Source organism: Patagioenas fasciata, assembly GCF_037038585.1.
Source record: "Patagioenas fasciata isolate bPatFas1 chromosome 6 unlocalized genomic scaffold, bPatFas1.hap1 SUPER_6_unloc_3, whole genome shotgun sequence".
In the NCBI taxonomy this organism is placed as follows: Eukaryota; Metazoa; Chordata; class Aves; order Columbiformes; family Columbidae; genus Patagioenas; species Patagioenas fasciata.
Window position 1 is genome coordinate 553,429 of NW_027288505.1, and position 18,899 is coordinate 572,327.

The 18,899-nt window shown below is 51.3% G+C and overlaps 1 protein-coding gene across 1 annotated transcript; it reads left to right on the forward strand.

Moving 5' to 3' along the window:
- The first annotated feature begins 17,196 nt into the window (after window positions 1–17,196).
- LOC136116183 (olfactory receptor 14J1-like) lies at window positions 17,197–18,111 on the forward strand. Its single transcript, XM_065862387.2, has one exon. It carries the CDS (start codon window positions 17,197–17,199, stop codon window positions 18,109–18,111), a length of 915 nt encoding a protein of 304 aa, XP_065718459.2.
- The last annotated feature ends 788 nt before the right edge of the window (window positions 18,112–18,899 follow it).

The window sequence follows — 18,899 nt, forward strand, 5'->3', positions numbered from 1 at the left end:
AAAGCCTTTGACACCGTATCCCACAGCATCTCCTGGAGAAGCTGCAGCTCATGGCCTGGATGGTGCATCTGCGATGGGTAAAGAACTGGCTGGAAGGCATTTTGTCCCCCTGGAGCCATTTGTTCCCTTCCTGTTCATATGGGTATCCCATGAATGCATCACTACTCTCTACCCCAGTGTGGACAAGCACAAGGTCTTCTCCACCTGGACCTCTCAGCATGCCACTGTTTTCTACAGCACCTTCATCCTTGACTGTGGGATGCCCATAACAGCCCTCACAAGACAGTTTGACAAAGCCTTTTTTCAACACCATCCCCACATCCCTGCTCAATCCCCTCATCCACAGCTTGAAGGTGAAAAAGTTTGGGTACAAGTGGGGCACGGAGAAAAATGGTCAGGAAAGGTTTGAGGTGCACAGAGAGCTCATCAACATGTTGGCCTGCTGTACTCTCTGAACAAGCCCAGAAGACCTGGGCAGCATTTGCTGTGTCCCAGAAACTCACCTGGAGGGCTGGGATATGGAGAAAAGGTTTGGTCTGGGAAGGGACAGACAGGAGCTGGTGGAACTGGCTGGTGTGACCGTGAGACATCTCTCCAACACCTCAGAAAAGTCCTGGCTCTCAGGGAGGTTGCATGGTCCTCTGAGAAAGAAAATATCAAAAATGACCCTCAAGATCATTGAGTCCAACCATAACCTAAATCTGGCACTAAACCATGTCCCTAAGAGCCCCTAAGGTGTCTTTTAAACACCTTCAGTGATGGTGACTCCACAATCTCGCTGGGCAGTCTGTTCTGCTGCTTCAAAACCCTTTCCCTGAATAATTTTTTCCTAATATCCAATCTAAACCTCCCCGTGTGCAACTTGAGGCCATTTCCTCTTGTCCTATCACTTGTTATTTGGGAGAGGAAACGAACACCCACCATGATAAAACCTCCTTTCAGGCAGTTGTACACAGTGACAAGGTCTCCCCTCAGCCTCCTTTTCTCAAGGCTGAACAGCCCCAGCTCCCTCAACCGCTCCTCATAACACTGGTGCTCCAGACCCTTCACCAGCCTTGTCGCCCTCCCCTAAACTCTCTCCAGCACCTCAATGTCTTCCTTGTCATGAGGGGCCTAAAACTGACCCCAGGATTCAAGGTGCAGCCTCACCAGTGCCGAGTACAAAGGGATGATCACTCCTCTAGTCCTGCTAAAACTCGGATTGAATCAAGGCTTGAACACCTTGGTCTGACCCCGTTGGTGACAGGTTGGACTGCAGACTCCTGAGGTCCCTTCAACCTCAGTTCTCTTATGATCCCATTGTGATGTTGGGCTCTGTTTCTAACTGGAGCAGAGCAGACGATGATGGGGCAGGATCCACCTGTGCTGTAGGTGACCATCTAAACCAACATCGCAGCCAGTGAACCAGCCAACACCTCAGTGTGACTCGCTCTGGGCAAAGTGTGAGGAGTCCTGGGCAGGGAAGGTTGAGAGGGCATGGGGCGCTATGCAAGACACAAAATGATCTTGGCTTAATGATTGTAGGCCCATCAGATGTCAGTTAATGTCGATGAAAATTAAAATAAGAAGAACTGAAGACAAAGATCCAAAGCAAAGGAAGGTGTCAACATACTTTTCTTTATTTTTCATTAGTGGGGGGGGTTTCTTTTCTTTGAAAAGGAAAGAGTTTTCCAGAACTGGGCATGGATTTAGGACACAAACGTCTTCAGCTCCAGAGACACAAACACCTGGTGCCAGTGTAGATGCCCTGGGAAGCCCTGCCCAGGCTCCACCTGCATTGCAAGGTGCTCTGGTCTCCCCAGGTCCTGTGTGATAGATGCCAATCCCAGGCCAGCACCTCAGGTACACTGGGGCCCCTAAACTGGCACTGGCTGTTAATGATGAGACAGCTGATGACTGATGTCTGCTTGGAAAGGCGCACCTTTGCGTTGTTGTTTTGTTTCTGCTTTGTTTTGTTGTTGTTGTTCCTGCTGTTTTGGTTTTGGTTTTGGTTGTTGTTTTGTTGGGTTTGGTTGTTTGTTTGTTTTTGCTTTGGTTTTGTGGGGTATTTGATTCTCCTGTTTTTTTTTTTTCTTTGTTTGTTTGATTGGAGATTTTTGTTTAGTTATTTTTTTATTTGTTTGTTTGGGTTTTTGTTTGTTTGTTTATTTGTGTGGGTTTGAGTGTGGTTTGTTCTTTTAAACATATTAATTAAAAAAATTAAAGACCAAAAAGTGAATTATGGGGAAGTGTACTAAGGGTAGAAGAAGAAATATCGGTCTTCCCCTGTACTTCTATTACCAACACTCTATTTTTTCATCTCCCTCGTCATTCAGGAGTTCCCACCTCTCCTGATTCAATGTCCCTGTCAAAGGACAACTTTCCAGCAGACGGTCTGGACATTTGCCCTTCCCAGTGCTCTCAGGTTTCTCCTCCACTTGCTCTTTGGTCATTCAATTCCTCTCAACTGTCTGGTTCCTGCTTTGAGCTTCAGGGAGTTACAAACTTGCCCCCTTCTTCAGAGCTCTAATTAACATGGCAGTCAACACGTTCATTGTGTTTATTGCTATCCTTTCCTGTCTCTCTGTCTAGACCAGTTCTTGTGTGGATGTCCCTTGTGGATGGTGGACCTCATCAGATCCAGCTTACACACACAGCTGAGGAAAGTGTTTTACTGTTTGTTAAACTGTGCAGTGTTTGCACAGGAGAGCAGGTGGAGCTGGTGCACAGGAGCTGCAGCATCTCCTGCAGAGCTCAGTGGAGAAGTCTGATGTGAGGAAAAGTGATGCAGTCTCTGGTGGCCAATGAGGGAACCGGCAGACTGGGGGTGGGGGGTGAGGAGCGAGGTTGTCCATACAGTGTCCAGCCCCAAGGGACTGTTCTCCTGCCTGTCCAGATGTCTTCGGGAGACCCTCTGGATCAATGTCCAGTGTAGAATGCTGCTGTCACTTCCTTTATACACTGAAAAATGACAGAAAACAGCCTTGAAAGAAAAAACCCTCCTTTATGAGATCTTCTTTGAAATCTTCATCAGCAATGTCCCATTGAAACCTCTCCAGTTACTTCTACAAGTCTGGAAGATTTGAAGAAAATTAGAGAAAGAAACATCGCTCGTTAGGTCTTTCTGTGTTTTAATGAGCCCCATGGCGTATTTGGTGCTGAGTCCATGAACCTCAGATACCAAGCACAGACTGAAGAATCTGCTCAAGAAGTCCAAGTCAGAAGCAAACTCCAAAGTACCTTGAAGCATTAATGGGCCCCACTGAGGGCTGTTACTGACAAAGCCTCCCTGGGGACTCGTTAGAGCAGATAATTGGAGGCTGTGATTGCATCAGTCAAAGGCAAAGTGCAGCAGCTCTGATGCTGAGAAAACCCTTGGTTTGTTTGATGAAGGACAATGGCCAAGCCTTGAGCCCCTGCCCCTAGGAAGGGAGATTCTGTCCCTCACCTGTGGCTCAGGGCTCCTCCTGGGGATGTGGGGAGTGCGATGCCCAGTGCAGGAGAATGGTGTGACACTCCCTGGGGGTGCAAGGAGGCAATGGGTGCCATGGCCATGACAACCATGTGTCTCCTCTTAGACCTCGGTGGCAGGAACATCAGGCATAGCCAAGGGGACAAAGACCTTGGCTCTTGCAGGGACATCCAGCCTTGCCAGCACCCTTGACCATGTCCACCACAGTCCATCCTACACTGCTCCAGGCCTGTGGCTGTTTCCACACAGGCTGCAGACACCCCATGTGCTTCCCCACCTTGTTCTCACCCCAGTGTGTCCCCACCTGTGCTGCTGTCTCTCCATCCTCACGAGCTGTTCCTTGGAACACAAAGTCATGGCTGATCCAGGGTCCTTCTGAACAGCACTGTGCTCAGAATGACATTTCTGTATCCTGAGCTCCACTCTGGACCTCCAGAGCTGCAGTTTCTGATGGTTTTCCTTTCTCATGTGGTTTTCCTCTACCAAAAAAAAAAAAAAAGAAAGAAATTGCCATCATCTTGGAAAGTGATTTCAAGTTTTCTGAAGCTACTAGTGCCCTTTCTTGTCGTGATTTTACTACAACCACCAACTAAGACCATGAGAACTGCTCACATCCTGCTCCCAGTCCCCAAGTGGGATAAGGGAGAGAACTGAAAGGAAAGGGAGAAACATGTGGGTTTAGAAAAAAAATAATAATAAGACAATAAAAATAATACACTAATAATAATAATAATCTAAAATATACGTACTAAAACACACATAAAGTAGAACATATGATACTCAGTACAATCTCCCACATAACTCCGTTTGTGCTAAACTGACAGCCCAAAAGAAGAGAGCACCCTGGTCCTGAACAGCTGATCCAGGTAAGAGAAAGTAAAAGTGCAAACGACAGAGAGGCCCAAGGGCCAACTGAAAATCAGCAAAACACCATAAAACTGAACTAACACTGAACTCCCAATAGGATGGAACTTCCGAACAGAGCCAACTAAAGTAGACTGAAAACCAAAACTAACTGGCTGGAAAAGGCATCTCCAGCTTTATACTGAGCATGACGCTAGTGGTAGAGAATAGCTCATTGATTGACCTGGATGTTAATCAAGGTGCTGTCCTGTTAATGCCCCCTCCTACCAATTTGCACCTGCAGCTGCACTCCAAAGAAGTCCTTGGTTTCCCTGACAATAGTCCAGGTAAATTAAATAGAAATAGATTAATTAAATTAAGAAAATATACTCAGTGCTATCCCCCATGTAACTCCAGTCACACGGAACAGCCAGTCCTGCAGAAGGGAGCACCTTGTTCCTGAGCAGCCCATCCCAGCAAGAGAGAGCAAAAGGGCAACAGGTAGAAAGACCCAAAGGCCAACTGCAGAATGGTAGAACCGCAAAAGGCCGAACTGACATCGAACTCCTGACAGAATGAAACTTGTGAATGGAACAACCAAACCAGCTGGAAAACCCAGAGTAACGGATGTAACAAGCCCTAAAAGCCGGCTCCAGCTTTAGACTGAGCATGGCGCTAATCATAGGGAATATTTCATTGATCAGCCTGCATGTCAATCCAGGTGCTGTCCTGTCTGTGTCCCCTCCTGCCAATCTGCACCTGCAGCCAGATGGCCAAAGAAGTCCTTGGTTTCCCTGACAACAGCCAAGATATCAGTGAGTTCTGACATTCCTTTCAGAGCAAGTGCCAAACACTGTAAAGCTGCTAAAAGAAAACATTAACTGTAATCCAGGGAAGAATCAGCGTTATCTCATTGTTATGATAGTAAATCTAAACATAAGACTGTACTGGCTATGAAGGAGAGAGGTTCAAAATGCATGAAGAAAATTAACTTAATTTCAGTAAAAACAGCACATTTCCTCAGCCTCCCCTTCACCAGGCTGAAGAAGTTTGCGTCTCTCAACATCTCCACATGTGACCCAGACTTTCTCTGGCCACATGGCAGCTCCTCCCCTTTCCTCCAGAATGGGGAACCTCACACTGGGACACACCGCTCCAGATGTGACCACACCAGTGCTGAGTCAAGATGGGCAATAACTGCCCTTGACTGGGTGGCCACGCTCCTCCCAGTGCAGCCCAGTGTGCTCATGGGCATATTCCTGCTTAGCACCACTGAGAACTGGCTGAACATCCAGGCTAAGAGGGTGGTGACCAGTGGCACAAAGCCCAGCAGGAGGTACCATCAGGAGTACTGAAGGACACCATATCCCTACCCAACATCTCCTCCCCTCTTGGGTCCCCTGGAACCATCACAGTGATAATGGGAAGAGCACTGCCTGTATGGGGTGGAGGAGGTGGAGTCTGGAATGAGGGTCCTGGGGCAGTTTCTCCAGGTTGTTCATGCAGTAACAAGTTGGGCTGGATATTTGGAGAGAGGAACTCTTACTAAGGGCCTCCAAAGGGCATGGGGATGGTCTACGGTTTCCTGAATGGCTCCTTTTCTGGTGGAGATCACAGAGGCTGCCAGCCCTTTAGAGGACCCAGGACAGGCCTTGTCCTTCCTCTGGTCACAGCTGGACCCCAGTTCTCCAGCTCAGACCCAGCTCAGGAGCCTTGTCTAGGCGTGACTTTTGGGGTAAGGTTGACAAGAGGGGTGCATAAGTTTGTCTTCACGACATGTGATGAGCACCAGGACTGAAGTACCAGAGGAAAATGATGTGGCTTCTGGGTGAATACTTTCTTCAGTGCAAGACCTGACACAGGGTCCCAGACTTGCTTTCCATGCCACCCTTCACGAGGGATGATGCACTAAGAGATGGCAAGTGGGGGACACCAATCCTTCTCCAGCTACTTCCCAGGCCCGGTGAAGCACCAGGACAGCAAGGACTTCTGGCCCTGCACCCTAAGATCTGGGTATATTCTTGGGGCAGCTGAACACCAGCATTTTTCTCTCCAAGGCCATTTCCAGCCCAGGTCAGCTCCTGTCTGACCTCCCCCATCCCTCCTCTGATCTGCTCTGGTGCTCCTGGCCCCTTCCCTGTGCTCCCCACAGGGCCCCAAACTGGCAGTGATGCTCTGCAGAACAGGTTGGTTGCAGAACCATGGGGTGACTGCAGACTGGTTGTGCTGCTCAGTGAGGGACACAGATGCAGCTGGATGGGCTGCACTGTCACTGAGCTCTTTCCCAGGGATCTAAAGCTCTGGAATGGGTACAGAGCATTTCTTGGGACTCATTGGATTTTCCACTCATTTCTGTTCAGCAATCCTTTCCTTGTCCTTCAAGTGCCTAGAGATTGGTGCAGGAAGACGTGGCACATCTTCTGCCATTCCCTTGGTTTCTCTCACTGTCATAGAGAGAAGAGCTCAGCCCTGCCCCTCCTGCTCCCCTGCTGAGGAACCTGCAGCCCCATGAGCTCTGCCCTCAGTCTCCTCTGCTCCAGCTAAGCAAACCCAGAGACTTCAGCCACTCCTCATACAGCTTCCCCACCAAACCCTTCACCAAATTTGCAGCCTCTTCTGGACACTCTCCAGTAGCTTTATATCCTGAGGTCAGCCCAGCGCAGAGCAGAGCGGGACAATCCACCCCCCCCTGCCCGGCTGCCCTGCCCGGCTGGCTGTGCTGTGCTGGATGCACCAGGACACAGTTCCCTCTTGGTTCCAAGGACACTGGTAGCTCTTGTTCAATTTCCTGTCGACCAGAACTCCCAGATCCCTCTCTGCAGAGCTGCTCTCCAGCATCTCGTCCCCCAGCCTGTATGTACCGTAGGGACAAAGTACCTCTCTGAACTGGGGTGACAGATCTGGGCTAGAGTGATTAGTCCATGATGATTAGGGCAGATTTGATGGGGTGACCAGTGCACAGGGCACAGCCCAGCCCCTGCTCTGCTGGTCCTGCAGGTCTCTGGCAGGAGGCCTGGCTGTGAGAGGACACTGCTGTGTGCCAGCCCTGCACACACACACTGATCAGCTGAACAATGGTGTTTCATCTGTGGGTAACTTTCTTGGGCATGTTCTTGGGAGAAGAACCTAGGGAGAAGAACTTTCAGGCCCTACCCATAGGAGATCACTTTTCTTTATAGAAGTACTGTTACAGAGGCCAGCTCTGTCACAGCAGTGCCCATTGCCTGTCCCTGCCTGCGCTCACAGCACTGACACACAGCAGGACGGGGACCAAGCTGCCAGAGCACTCAGGCCTTGCACCAACACAAGTGATGAGCAGGAGAGTGTGGGAGTGGAACCAGAACAGCTCTGGAAGACCAAGCACTGGTGCTCCCTGGCAGGGCTGCCATGCTGGACTCTTTTCCCTTCCACCCATGCGCATGGGAACTATCACTGCAGCTCCAGAAAGGTCTTGGAGAAAGAATGTCAGTGAAAATTATTGGTGAAGGATCCTTTATTTTGCTTAAACACAGAGAACATGATTCCACATTGACACAGACACTCACTGAGAAAAGAAAAGCAGGCAGTGAATTACAAAGGGAATAAAAACATTATCATAAAAAAAAACAAACTCACAAGTAGAGACAAAAAATACTGCACACAGGATGAACCTGAAATGAGAATGTCTTCTTATGTAGAAGACAGACAGTTTATAGATTCAGAAGAAATCCAGTTGTCAGTTTCCACACGGCATCCTTGAGCTCCTGGTTCCTCATGCTTTAGATGAGGGGGTTCACTGCCGGAGGCACCACCGAGTACAGAACAGACACCACCAGATCCAGGGATGGGGAGGAGATGGACGGGGGCTTCAGGTGGGCAAACATGCCAGTGCTGACGTACAGGGAGACCACGACCAGGTGAGGGAGGCAGGTGGAAAAGGCTTTGTGGCGTCCCTGCTCAGAGGGGATCCTCAGCACGGTCCTGAAGATCTGCACATAGGACACCACGATGAACACAAAACACCCAAATCCTAACCAGACACTAACCACAAGAAGCCCAGTTTCCCTGACGTAGGAGTGTGAGCAGGAGAGCTTGAGGATCTGGGGGATTTCACAGAAGAACTGGCCCAGGGCATTGCCCTTGCACAGTGGCAGTGAAAATGTATTGGCCGTGTTCAGCAGAGCATTGACAAACCCAGTGGCCCAGGCAGCTGCTGCCCTGTGGACACAAGCTCTGCTGCCCAGGAGGGTCCCGTAGTGCAGGGGTTTGCAGATGGCAACGTAGCGGTCATAGGACATGATGGTGAGAAGATAAAATTCTGCTGAAGCTAAAAAGAAAAACAGGAAGAGTTGTGCAGCACATCCTGCATAGGAAATGACCCTGGTATCCCACAGAGAGTTGGCCATGGACTTGGGGACAGTGGTGGTGATGCAGCCCAGGTCCAGGAGGGCGAGGTTGAGCAGGAAGAAGTACATGGGGGTGTGGAGGTGCTGGTCCCAGGCTATGGTGGTGATGATGAGGCAGTTGCCGAGGAGGGCAGCCAGGTAGATGCCCAGGAAGAGCCAGAAGTGCAAGAGCTGCAGCTCCCGTGTGTCTGTGAACGGCAGGAGGAGGAACTGGGTGATGGAGCTGCTGTTGGACATTTGCTGCCTGTGGGCATGAGGACCTGTGCAAGGAGGAAAAGACAGTGAGGATTTAGGGGAGATTTCTCTGACCAAAATCAAAGCCATTTCTCACACACCCTCCCTGGTTCCACACCCCTTGTCCTTTTCCAGACCTTTCTCCAGTTCTATGGCTGAGCCCTGGCTGGTGCTGGCTGGAGGTGCCGTGAGGAGCAGGGCCTGTGCCCGCTGGCTGCCGAGGAGTCAGCCCTGCTCTGCAGCAGGGGGTCATGGTAATGGGGGGCAGGGGACAGTCCTGGGGTTCAGCATTGCCATATGGAGCCATGACATCTCACCCTTTCCTAAGATCTCAGCACCCCACATTTAGCCCAAGACAGACATGGCTCATTTCTCAAACCAAACAGCATTTTCAATGATGTAACCTCTATGTGTTTCTCAGATAACACTAAGGTGCTATAGCACACGTTTGCATCCTGATGTGGAGCTTACAGCTTAGAAGGAAAACTCAAAGACATAGCAAAATGTCCTAATAATGTGATTTGATTCAGGGAGACTCAGCTCATTACCCTGCCCCAGACTGCATTGCCCACACCCCACAGGTCAGAGCAAAGCTGGGACACGTGTTCCCATGGACACAGCTGGAGGAAAGGACCCACAAGATCAGGCTGTGACTCTGCAGCTGAAACTGCCATCCCCAGAGAGCCTGACGGCAAGAACAAGATCCCAACAGCAGTGACCCAGAGCAGGGGAGCAAGAAGGACAATGCGGTGAGGGTGGGTGTGAGAGAGGCCAGGGCAGAGGCAGCCGGGCACTCAGACAGCGTCACCCTTCCCCAGCTGCGCAGCCACCTCCCAGACACCAACATTGCCGGGCAGCTGCTCTCAGCCCCTGTGCTCTGCAGAGGAACTGGAGCTCTGGCTGCACAGGAGCTGCTCCATGCCTTGGAGCCCCCGGCCCTGAGGGCAGAGGCTTTGCTGGGTGGGAGAGGAGCCAAGGAGGCCGCTCAGAGGATAAATCTGCACTGCAGGGGATCATACAGAGGTTTCTGAATTCTCTCTACAGCAGCATTATCTTTACAGTAATACCTGCATAGATCTTCTCTTTGAAACCTCCAATTGGAAGCGCTCTGCAGTGAGCTGGAGTTGTGAGGAGCCCTGACCCACAGAGAACCCAGCAGCAGAAGGACCCTGCCCTGCCCTGCTGGGGGTCGCTCCTTCCCCCCACAGCGTCTCCTCTCAGTGTTGTTGGGATCTCCCTGGGCAGGCTGAGCGCTGACCCTGGCAGGCGGCAGAGTCCGTGCCCTGGCACAGCCCTGGGGTGCAGGGACCCTGCTCTGCAGGACAGCCCTGGGCACCCCTGCCTGCACATTTACATCTACACCCCACAGCCACCCTTGGGAGAACGCAGCATTCACGTCTTGTCACTCTGGCAGTGCAGAAGTCAACCCCTGCTCTGCAGCTCATCCTCTCCTCTGCATCAGAGAATCTCTCAGAGCTGTACTTACATCTCTCGTAGGCTCTGCAATGTGACAGCTTTCTGAGATCCTGCCAAGATTTACAGATACAATGCTCTGCAACCACATGCTTAATATCCTAGAAGATTTCATTTCCAGTGATCTCTCAGCATCCTCCCACCCCAGACTGCATTTCCCTCTCTCTGCCTGGTTCCTCTGCCCTCGGTGCTGCAGGCAGAGCCCTCAGCCCTGCTGCGTGTGCAGAGGAGCTGCTCCTGGGCAGAGCTATCTCTCTGCAGCGCTGCCGCTGGCCATGAGCTCCCTCTGAACCAGGAGCCCAGCCCAGCTCAGCAGCACGAGAGCAGCCCATGATGTCCCTTTCTCTGTCCCCTCTGGGCTCCCTCCAGGTGTCCCTGGGTCTCCAGGGACACATCCTTTGAAACAACCTCAAGTAATAAGTGATGTTGATTCTCTCACCTCTGCAGCAACACTTCTTTCCAGCATTGTGTTCTTTGTATTAAACAATAAATTGGTATGAGAATCATCTTTTATTTTCCCATCATTAGGCAGGACACCAGGAATGTTACAGTAAATTATTTGATTTCTCCAAGCTGAGGGAGGAATATCTTCAGTTGAAGGAATGTACGCATTTTGTTCTGGTTTTATACTTCCAGGTCTAGAGAGACATTCATCAGTCTTTGACCATCTCATGTCTGTGCTCTGAAGCAAAGCCTTTGCACACATGGGCTCTTGGACACTTGGTACCAGGTTTCTTGTGGCAGGTCAGAGCTGCGCTGGTGCCACAGCTGGGGTGGTTCAGCCCAGATGTGAGGCAATGTCCTCAGCCAGGGACCTGACTGGGGAGCTGGAGCTGTCAGTGCTGCAGACAGAGCTGTGACACGGGTGGAATGAACTGCCAGGCAGGGTGGCAGAAGTGAGTTCATCTGGTCTGCAAGGACAGCAGCCTCCAAGCACAGAAACAGTCCAGACCAGAACTCAGTCCAGACCTCTAAGGCAATCAAGGGCCCCATAATGAACTGTTACTACTGCAGGAACAGTTGAAGGAGAAACAAATACACCATCTGCCCACTGACGAATTTAATAAGGGAAAGAATTTCTGTGTCTCTTGTCCTCCATCTTCTTCAGCAAGGTATCCCAGGCCTCTGTGACTTGAGACAGGAATCTGGAGAACAACCAGCAGTGGATGAGGATCGAGTCAGGTCTCACTGGAACTAACACAATCCTTTCCAGTCTATGTGACAGCAGGGGCAGCATCCCAGGAGCTGAGACAGCAGGACGATGTCACAGGGAGGCCACTCTCCACCATCTTGGAAAGCTCGTGGAGACTGAGGGGACTCCCTGAGCACTGGCAGCTCTCACACAGTGTGTGCACTTTTCAAAATGGCCAATGGGTGAGCAGGGGAACTAAGGGCTGTGCCCCAGAACATGTCCACTGGGACCCCATTTCTGGGTGTCTGGAAGAGAAGGTGACGGGGTTTACCCAGGGCAGGTTGTGCTTGTCCATTCTCTTTGCTTTCTGTGAGGAAAGGACAGAGTTGTGGACGTGGGGAGAACATTGATGGTCTGTTACCTGAAAGTCAGCAAGGCATTCAGCATCATCCCCCACAATATTCTTGTGCCCAAGGCAGTATATTATGGTCTGTGTTAGCGTGTAACAAGAAAGGAAAAAACAATCTGGATGTTTGGGTTTGAAAAGTTGCTATAGACAGTGAGAAACTTCCCAGTCATGAGGACAGTCAAGCACTGGAAGCTGTGTCCTGCACTGGTTGTTTCCTTCACACCTGTGTCAGTGATGGCCCTTCATGGGGTCCCAAACACCCTCAGAATCTTGTGTTTTGCTTCTGCCTTTCACTTCATTAGGGGTTTGTTCATTGTTTCAATAGCTGCAGTTCAGGATCATGGCAGCAGAGGGCTCATTAACATTGAAAATGCTCTTGCAAGCCTCTGGAGCATTGATCTGGAGCATTTACTGATGAGGACAAAACAATATGTCTGTAAAGTCAGTACCTGATGCACCACTTGAGACAGGAGACAGGACAGGACAACTCAAGAGGAATCACAATCCTCTGGACCAAGAGGTGGTTGTACCTGGGAATTTCAGGTGCTGTGCACAGTGACAATTGTGTTCAGGGAGCTGGTCAAGTGACCCATCTCCTGTTCTGTAGTGGTGTCTGAGTTTGCTCAAGTCACCCCTGACTTGAGCCCCATCCACTGCTGGATGTTCTCCAGACTCCTGCCTTCAGGAACCAAGTCCCAGGAGACTTTTCTGGTGAAGATGGAGGCAAAGAAGCCATGGAGAACCTCAGTCCTGTCTGATTCTACTCGTATGAAATTCAGCAGCAGGCCCATGATCGCCCTGTCTATTCTTTTTTTTTTTTGTAAGGAAGCAGTGTCAGCTCACTTGCTGCCCTCAGCCTCCCCTTTAGGAATCTAGTCCAGGGCAGTTCTGGAATCATCACTGCATCCATGGCCAAGGTTTCTGAATTCCTGCTTTGCAGCTTCCCCTGATTCTACCTCCTGTGTGCTGCCTTTGCCTACTGGCCTTCCTCCCTCCTCTCTGGTGCCCAGGACCCCACTACTTCCTGGTCACGACAGCCAAGGTGGACACTCATGTTCACATCCCTCACCAGCTCTTCCTTCTTTGTCAGTACCAGATCCAGGTGAGCATCACCCTTGTTGCCCACCAGGCAGGCATGTTAATAAGTTGGCCCAAGATCCTTTGAACTGTTGGCACCTGCAGCTTTGCCTGGCCAGTGAATATCAGGCAACTACAGCTCCCCATAGGAACCTTTTTATTGACTGGAGACATTCTAAGGCTGCTGACAGAAGATCTTTTCCGTTTCTTCTTCATGATAAAGTAGTTTGTAACATCTAATGGATTTACGTGGTAAAGTCTTGGAAATGGGGGTGAGTGTGGATGTGCTACAGTTGTCACCTCTCTGAGAAGACAACAGGTGTTCGACTGACATCAGACAGAGCCCATTTCAGCTGCTCCAAGATGGACCCACGCCTTGCCACATCTGAGCCACTCAGTGATGTTGGCAGCACCTCTGTGATGTTTTATTTGAGAAGGGGTAAAAAACGCTGCACAACAGCAGGTGGGAGAGAGGAGGGAGGAGATGTGAGAGAAAAGCACTGCAGACACCAAGGTCATATCCCATAGGACCCAAGCAGGTCTCTCAGCAGGCCAAAGCTTGCTCTCCTGAAATCCTGCTCTTGGCCTTGTGATCATCTCCCAGGAGCCTCAGCTCCACTTTCCCATCCCTGACTGTTCCATCCTGACCAACTCTTTCTGGTTTTAAGTGTGAAGTCCCACAGGGCATCTCACCTCACTGACTCCTCAGTCACCCGTGTCAGGAAGATGTTGTCAATGAGCTCCAACCCCTCCTGGATGGCTGGTACCTTGCAGATATTGGGATATCTCAGGTCTGTCACGAGGACACCGCCCTGACAACACCAAGCTTCTTTCATTCGTCTGAAGGAGGCCTCATCTAATTCCTCTTTCTCATCAGTGAGTCTGCAGCTGATGTCCAGCGACTACAACATTGCCCATGTTGTTCTGCCCTCTCATCGTGACTCCTCAACCTTCAGCTGACATTGTCTGTCCCCAGGCAGAGCTCCACGCATTCCTGCTGCTCTCCAACATTAAGGGGATCTATCACTTTGACTCCAGACTTCTGGCATGATGAGTACTGGACCCTAAAGCCCCCACTGTTTCTCCATGAGATGATATTTGTAATGTTCTATAACTCCTCATGGTGTTATCTTGAGAGAGAAAACCTCATTGGGATAAACCACCTGACTGCAAACACTAACAGATGAGCAAATGGAGTTTCAGTCAGGGGACAATCCAGACCTTGAGAAAATCTGGTGTGCACCCATTCAGAAAGCTCTGAATTTTGACAAGATGAAGTGACCTGTTTTGTACTGGGGCAGGAGAACAACACGATCTGTCAGGACAGACGAGGACTTGACATACTGAGCAGTGACCCTGAGGAGAAAGGCCTGGGCACTCTAAGGTCCCCACACCAGCCCGTGGTGCATGCTCACCATGAACAAGGCAGCTGCACACGGGGCTGCATGAGGAGGAGCGTGGGGACCCAGACACCTGGAGTTCTCATCCCATTCGGTTCAGCACTGGTGTGACCCCACACACACGGGGGTGTGCCAGTGTGCGGCTTCCCAGTTTGGAGAAGCAGGGAGGAACTGGAGAGTGCAGGGCTCTGCCAAGGCAGGTTCAGCACCTTGTGCAATGGTGTGGGATGCTGAGGGACCTGGGCTGCTTTGGCCCAGCAGCGCTGGGGAGGCTGCAGCAGTGCAGGAGTAGCCTGAGAGTGCTTGAAGGGTGGTTTCAGAGGTGGTGGAGGTTTTCTAAATAGTGGGAAAGAGCATGAGAAAGAAATAATGTCACAAAGTGCAGCTGGGGAGGTCCAGGCTGGACACGAGCAGCAAGGAATGTGACTGGAAGGGCAGTGCTGTGGTGGAGCAGGTCAGCAGAGGGAGTCTGCATCAGCCCAAGGATTTGTGCTTCAAGGAGCAGCTGGGGACGATGCAGAGATCTCAGCAAAGGAAGGAAGATGCTCAGACAAGAGCAAGGTGGGGCAGCAGGGGGGATGTCTGCAGCCTGCAGGGAAAGAGGTGCAGGGGATGCCACAGCACAGGACAGGCTGTGGTGGAGATGATCAAGGGATGTAAAGAGGCTGAAAGCCCCCAGCAGACATGAGCTCCTTCTCCCCTTGGCTATGGCTGTTGTCTGCACCTCTGATGCCTGTGAGGAGACACCTTGTCCTTCCAGCACAGGGGCCTCATGGCCTCCTTGTCCCCAGCCAGGAACCTGGGAGCTGTGGGACCATAGTCCTGCCCTTGGTCCTGCACAGCCCCACATCACACTGTCCAGGAAGGGCCCTGGGCAACGTGGGAGGGACAGGATCTGCCTTCCCAGGACCGCGGGTCAGGGCTTGACCCTTTGGTTAATGAAACACATGCAGTTTACTCATCATCAGAGCCACCTTTACATTGCTTTTCCTGAACTGTCATAACTTCATCCAGTTTTCTTCTCTAACCAACCCTGGGGATGGTTTCTCAGTTTTGTCCCTCAGTGGGACCCATCAACATAACAAGAAACTTTGGAGTTTGCATCTGAGTTTGACTTTTTGAGAAGTTTCTTCAGCTTCCTCCAGGGCCTGAGGTCATGGACTCAGCACCAAACCCACCAGAGGGGTCATTAAAGCGCCTTGGGCTGCTCCTGTGCTGCTGAGCTGGGCTGGGCTCCTGGGACAGAGGGAGCTCCTGGCAAGCGGCAGCGCTGCAGAGAGACAGCTCTGCCCAGGAGCAGCTCCTCTGCACAGCGCAGCAGGGCTGAGGGCTCTGCCTGGGGATCTCAGGGAGACGAGCAAGGCAGAGAGAGATTAAAGGTGGTCAGGTTTGGGAGGATGACTGAGAGCTCACTGGAGGAGAAACCTTTGCAGCCCTTGCCATGGTAAGTCTCTGGGTGCAGGGCAATGCAGCTGTAGCTCCTGGAGGCATCTCCTAAAACTGGCACAGGCACAGCTTATGGGATCTGCAAGGAGGGGGCTCTTGTCTGGCAATGTTGAACAGCTGTGAAGCCGGGTGAGCACCCAGGGGTGCCCAGGGTTGTCCTGCAGAGCAGGGTCCCTGCATCCCAGGGCTGTGCCGGGGCAGGGACTGTGCCGCCTGCCTGGGTCAGCGCTCAGCCTGCCCGGGGAAATCCCATGGCAGCAGCGACCCCTGGCAGGGCAGGCAGGGAGCTTGTGGGGTTGAAGGGTGCTGTGTGGGTCAGGGCTGCCAGAGCTCCAGATCAGCCCTACAGACATTGCAAAGGGTCCTTCTGAACAACAACATCAAGGCAGCAAAAGCTGCAAGGGAAGGAGTCTGTGCTTTCAGTTTTCCACTCTTGGTTGTCTGGGTGTGCAGTGGGAGATGGGGATTTCTTTCTCTCTTTGGAGAAGACACAGAGACTCGAGTTCTCCTTAGGACTTGTCTGAGCTGCTCCTGAGCCCCTGCACACACAGAGCTGCCCCTGGGCAGTACCAGGAGGTATGAGCAGGACAGAGCTGAGCATATAGCAGTGGGACGGGGTCTGTGACACTGACAGGGAGCAGATCCAGGGACAGAGACACAACTAGAGGCAACACAGACATGGACAGGGAGAGGGAGATGGAGCAGAAATGCTGGGGAGGCGGGATTCAGGACCCCCCCTGCCATCCCCTGCAGTGCAGAGACCTTTCCCAATGCAACCCCTGGTCTCCTCTCCTCCACAGCAGAGCCTCTGCCCCAAAGCCACGGGGTCCATGTCACGAATCTCCACCTCAGCAGCTGCTCCTCCAGGTGAAGGGTTCCTGGAACATGGTACACAAAACATTCTGAAGGTACTTGCTCTACAGTGTCATTATGTGAGTGGCAGCAGCACAGCCGGGTAAGGAGAAGGTTCCACAGCATGCCCGTCTGCCTTTTTGTTATTGCTTTAATTTCCAGGAACACTTCAGTGTCCTTCCCTGTTTCTCCACCTCTCCCTGGTGCTCTTGCTGTATGGGATTGGCGTGGGAGTGTGGTTCCATTCTTGTTCTGACACCAACACTGGAGGTCTTGCCCCAGAGATGATTCATGGAAACCAGGTGCCTAAGCTGTATTTTAAGTTGTGATGAAACATGTTTCTCATTTTGTAGAAACAAAATAAACTGACATATCCCTCTTTCAGGGAGGAGGTTTTAATGAGAAACAGCATGTTTATTTTGCTCAGAGAAGTCTCCCCTAATTTGTCACTGTCTTTTTCTCCTATGGCAGGTCCCCATGTTCACAGACAGCAAATGTCCAACAGCAGCTCAGTCACCCAGTTCCTCCTCCTGCCGTTCACAGACACACGGGAGCTGCAGCTCTTGCACTTCTGGCTCTTCCTGGGCATCTACCTGGCTGCCCTCCTGGGCAACGGCCTCATCATCATCACCATAGGCTGGGACCAGCACCTCCACACCCCCATGTACTTCTTCCTGTTCAACCTCTCCCTCCTTGACCTGGGCTCCATCTCCACCACTGTCCCCAAATCCATGGCCAACTCTCTTTGGGATACCGGGGTCATTTCCTATGCAGGGTGTGCTACACAACTCTTTCTGTTTGTCTTTTTAGCTTCAGCAGAATTTTGTCTTCTGACTATCATGTCCTACGACCGCTACGTTGCCATCTGCAAACCCCTGCACTATGGGACCCTCCTGGGCAGCAGAGCTTGTGTCCACATGGCAGCAGCTGCCTGGGCCACTGGGTTTCTCTATTCCCTGGTGCACACGGCCAATACGTTTTCACTGCCACTCTGCAAGGGCAATGCCCTGGACCAGTTTTTCTGTGAGATCCCCCAGATCCTCAAGCTCTCCTGCTCACACTCCTACCTCAGGGAAATTGGGCTTCTTGCGGTTTGTATATTAGTAATATTGGGGTGTTTTGTGTTCATTGTGGTGTCCTATGTGCAGATCTTCAGGGCCGTGCTGAGGATCCCCTCTGAGCAGGGACGGCACAAAGCCTTTTCCACCTGCCTCCCTCACCTGGCCGTGGTCTCCCTGTTCCTCAGCACTGGCGTGTTTGCCTACCTGAAGCCCCCCTCCGTCTCCTCCCCACCCCTGGATCTGGTGGTGTCTGTTCTGTACTCAGTGGTGCCTGAAGCAGTGAACCCCCTCATCTACAGCATGAGGAACCAGGAACTCAAGGATGCCCTTAGGAAACTCATTTCCTAGAGTTTTTTGAAGCAATAAACTGGCCATCATCTTCTATATAGGAGTTTTAATGTATCTAATTACAGGCCCAGCCTGTCAACTGGATTGTCTGGTGTTATTGGTTGTTTTCTTATTGTGATAATGTTGTCATTCCCTTTCTAATTGGCTTTTCTTTTATAACTGTTGGCTTTTTAAATGAGCAGCAGTGCTCTTCTTGTCTCTAAGCAGAATAAAGGGCTGTTTAGTGACTTGTTTTTCACTATATCTATCCTGCAAGGGCTTTTTAGAGCTGCAGAGATAGTTCCTGTGGGTGGGTGGAGGGGAAAAGAGCTCTCGTATGGGAGCACTGCCAGGGAGCACCAGTGCTTGGTCTTCCAGAGCTGTTCTGGTTCCACTCCCACACTCTCCTTCTCATCCCTTGTGTTGGTGCAAGGCCTGATTGCTCTTGCAGCTTGGTCCCCGTCCTGCTTTGTGTCACTCCTGTCAGCACAGGCAGGGACAGGCAATGGGCACTTGTATCACAGAACTGGCCTCAGTAACAGTACTTCCACAAGGAAAAGTGATCTTCTTTGGGCAGTGCATGATGGTTTCTATCTTCTTGCAATGTTTCTCTCAAGCTTATTCCTACAAAAGTGTCCCATAGATGAAACTCCATTGTACATCTGAACAGTGTGTGTGTGCAGGGCTGGCACACAGCAGTGTCCTCTCACAGCCAGGCCTCCTGCCAGAGACCTGCAGGACCAGCAGAGCAGGGTCTGGACTGTGCCCCTGTGCACTGGACACCCCTCAGAAGGTGCCTCTGGTCAATC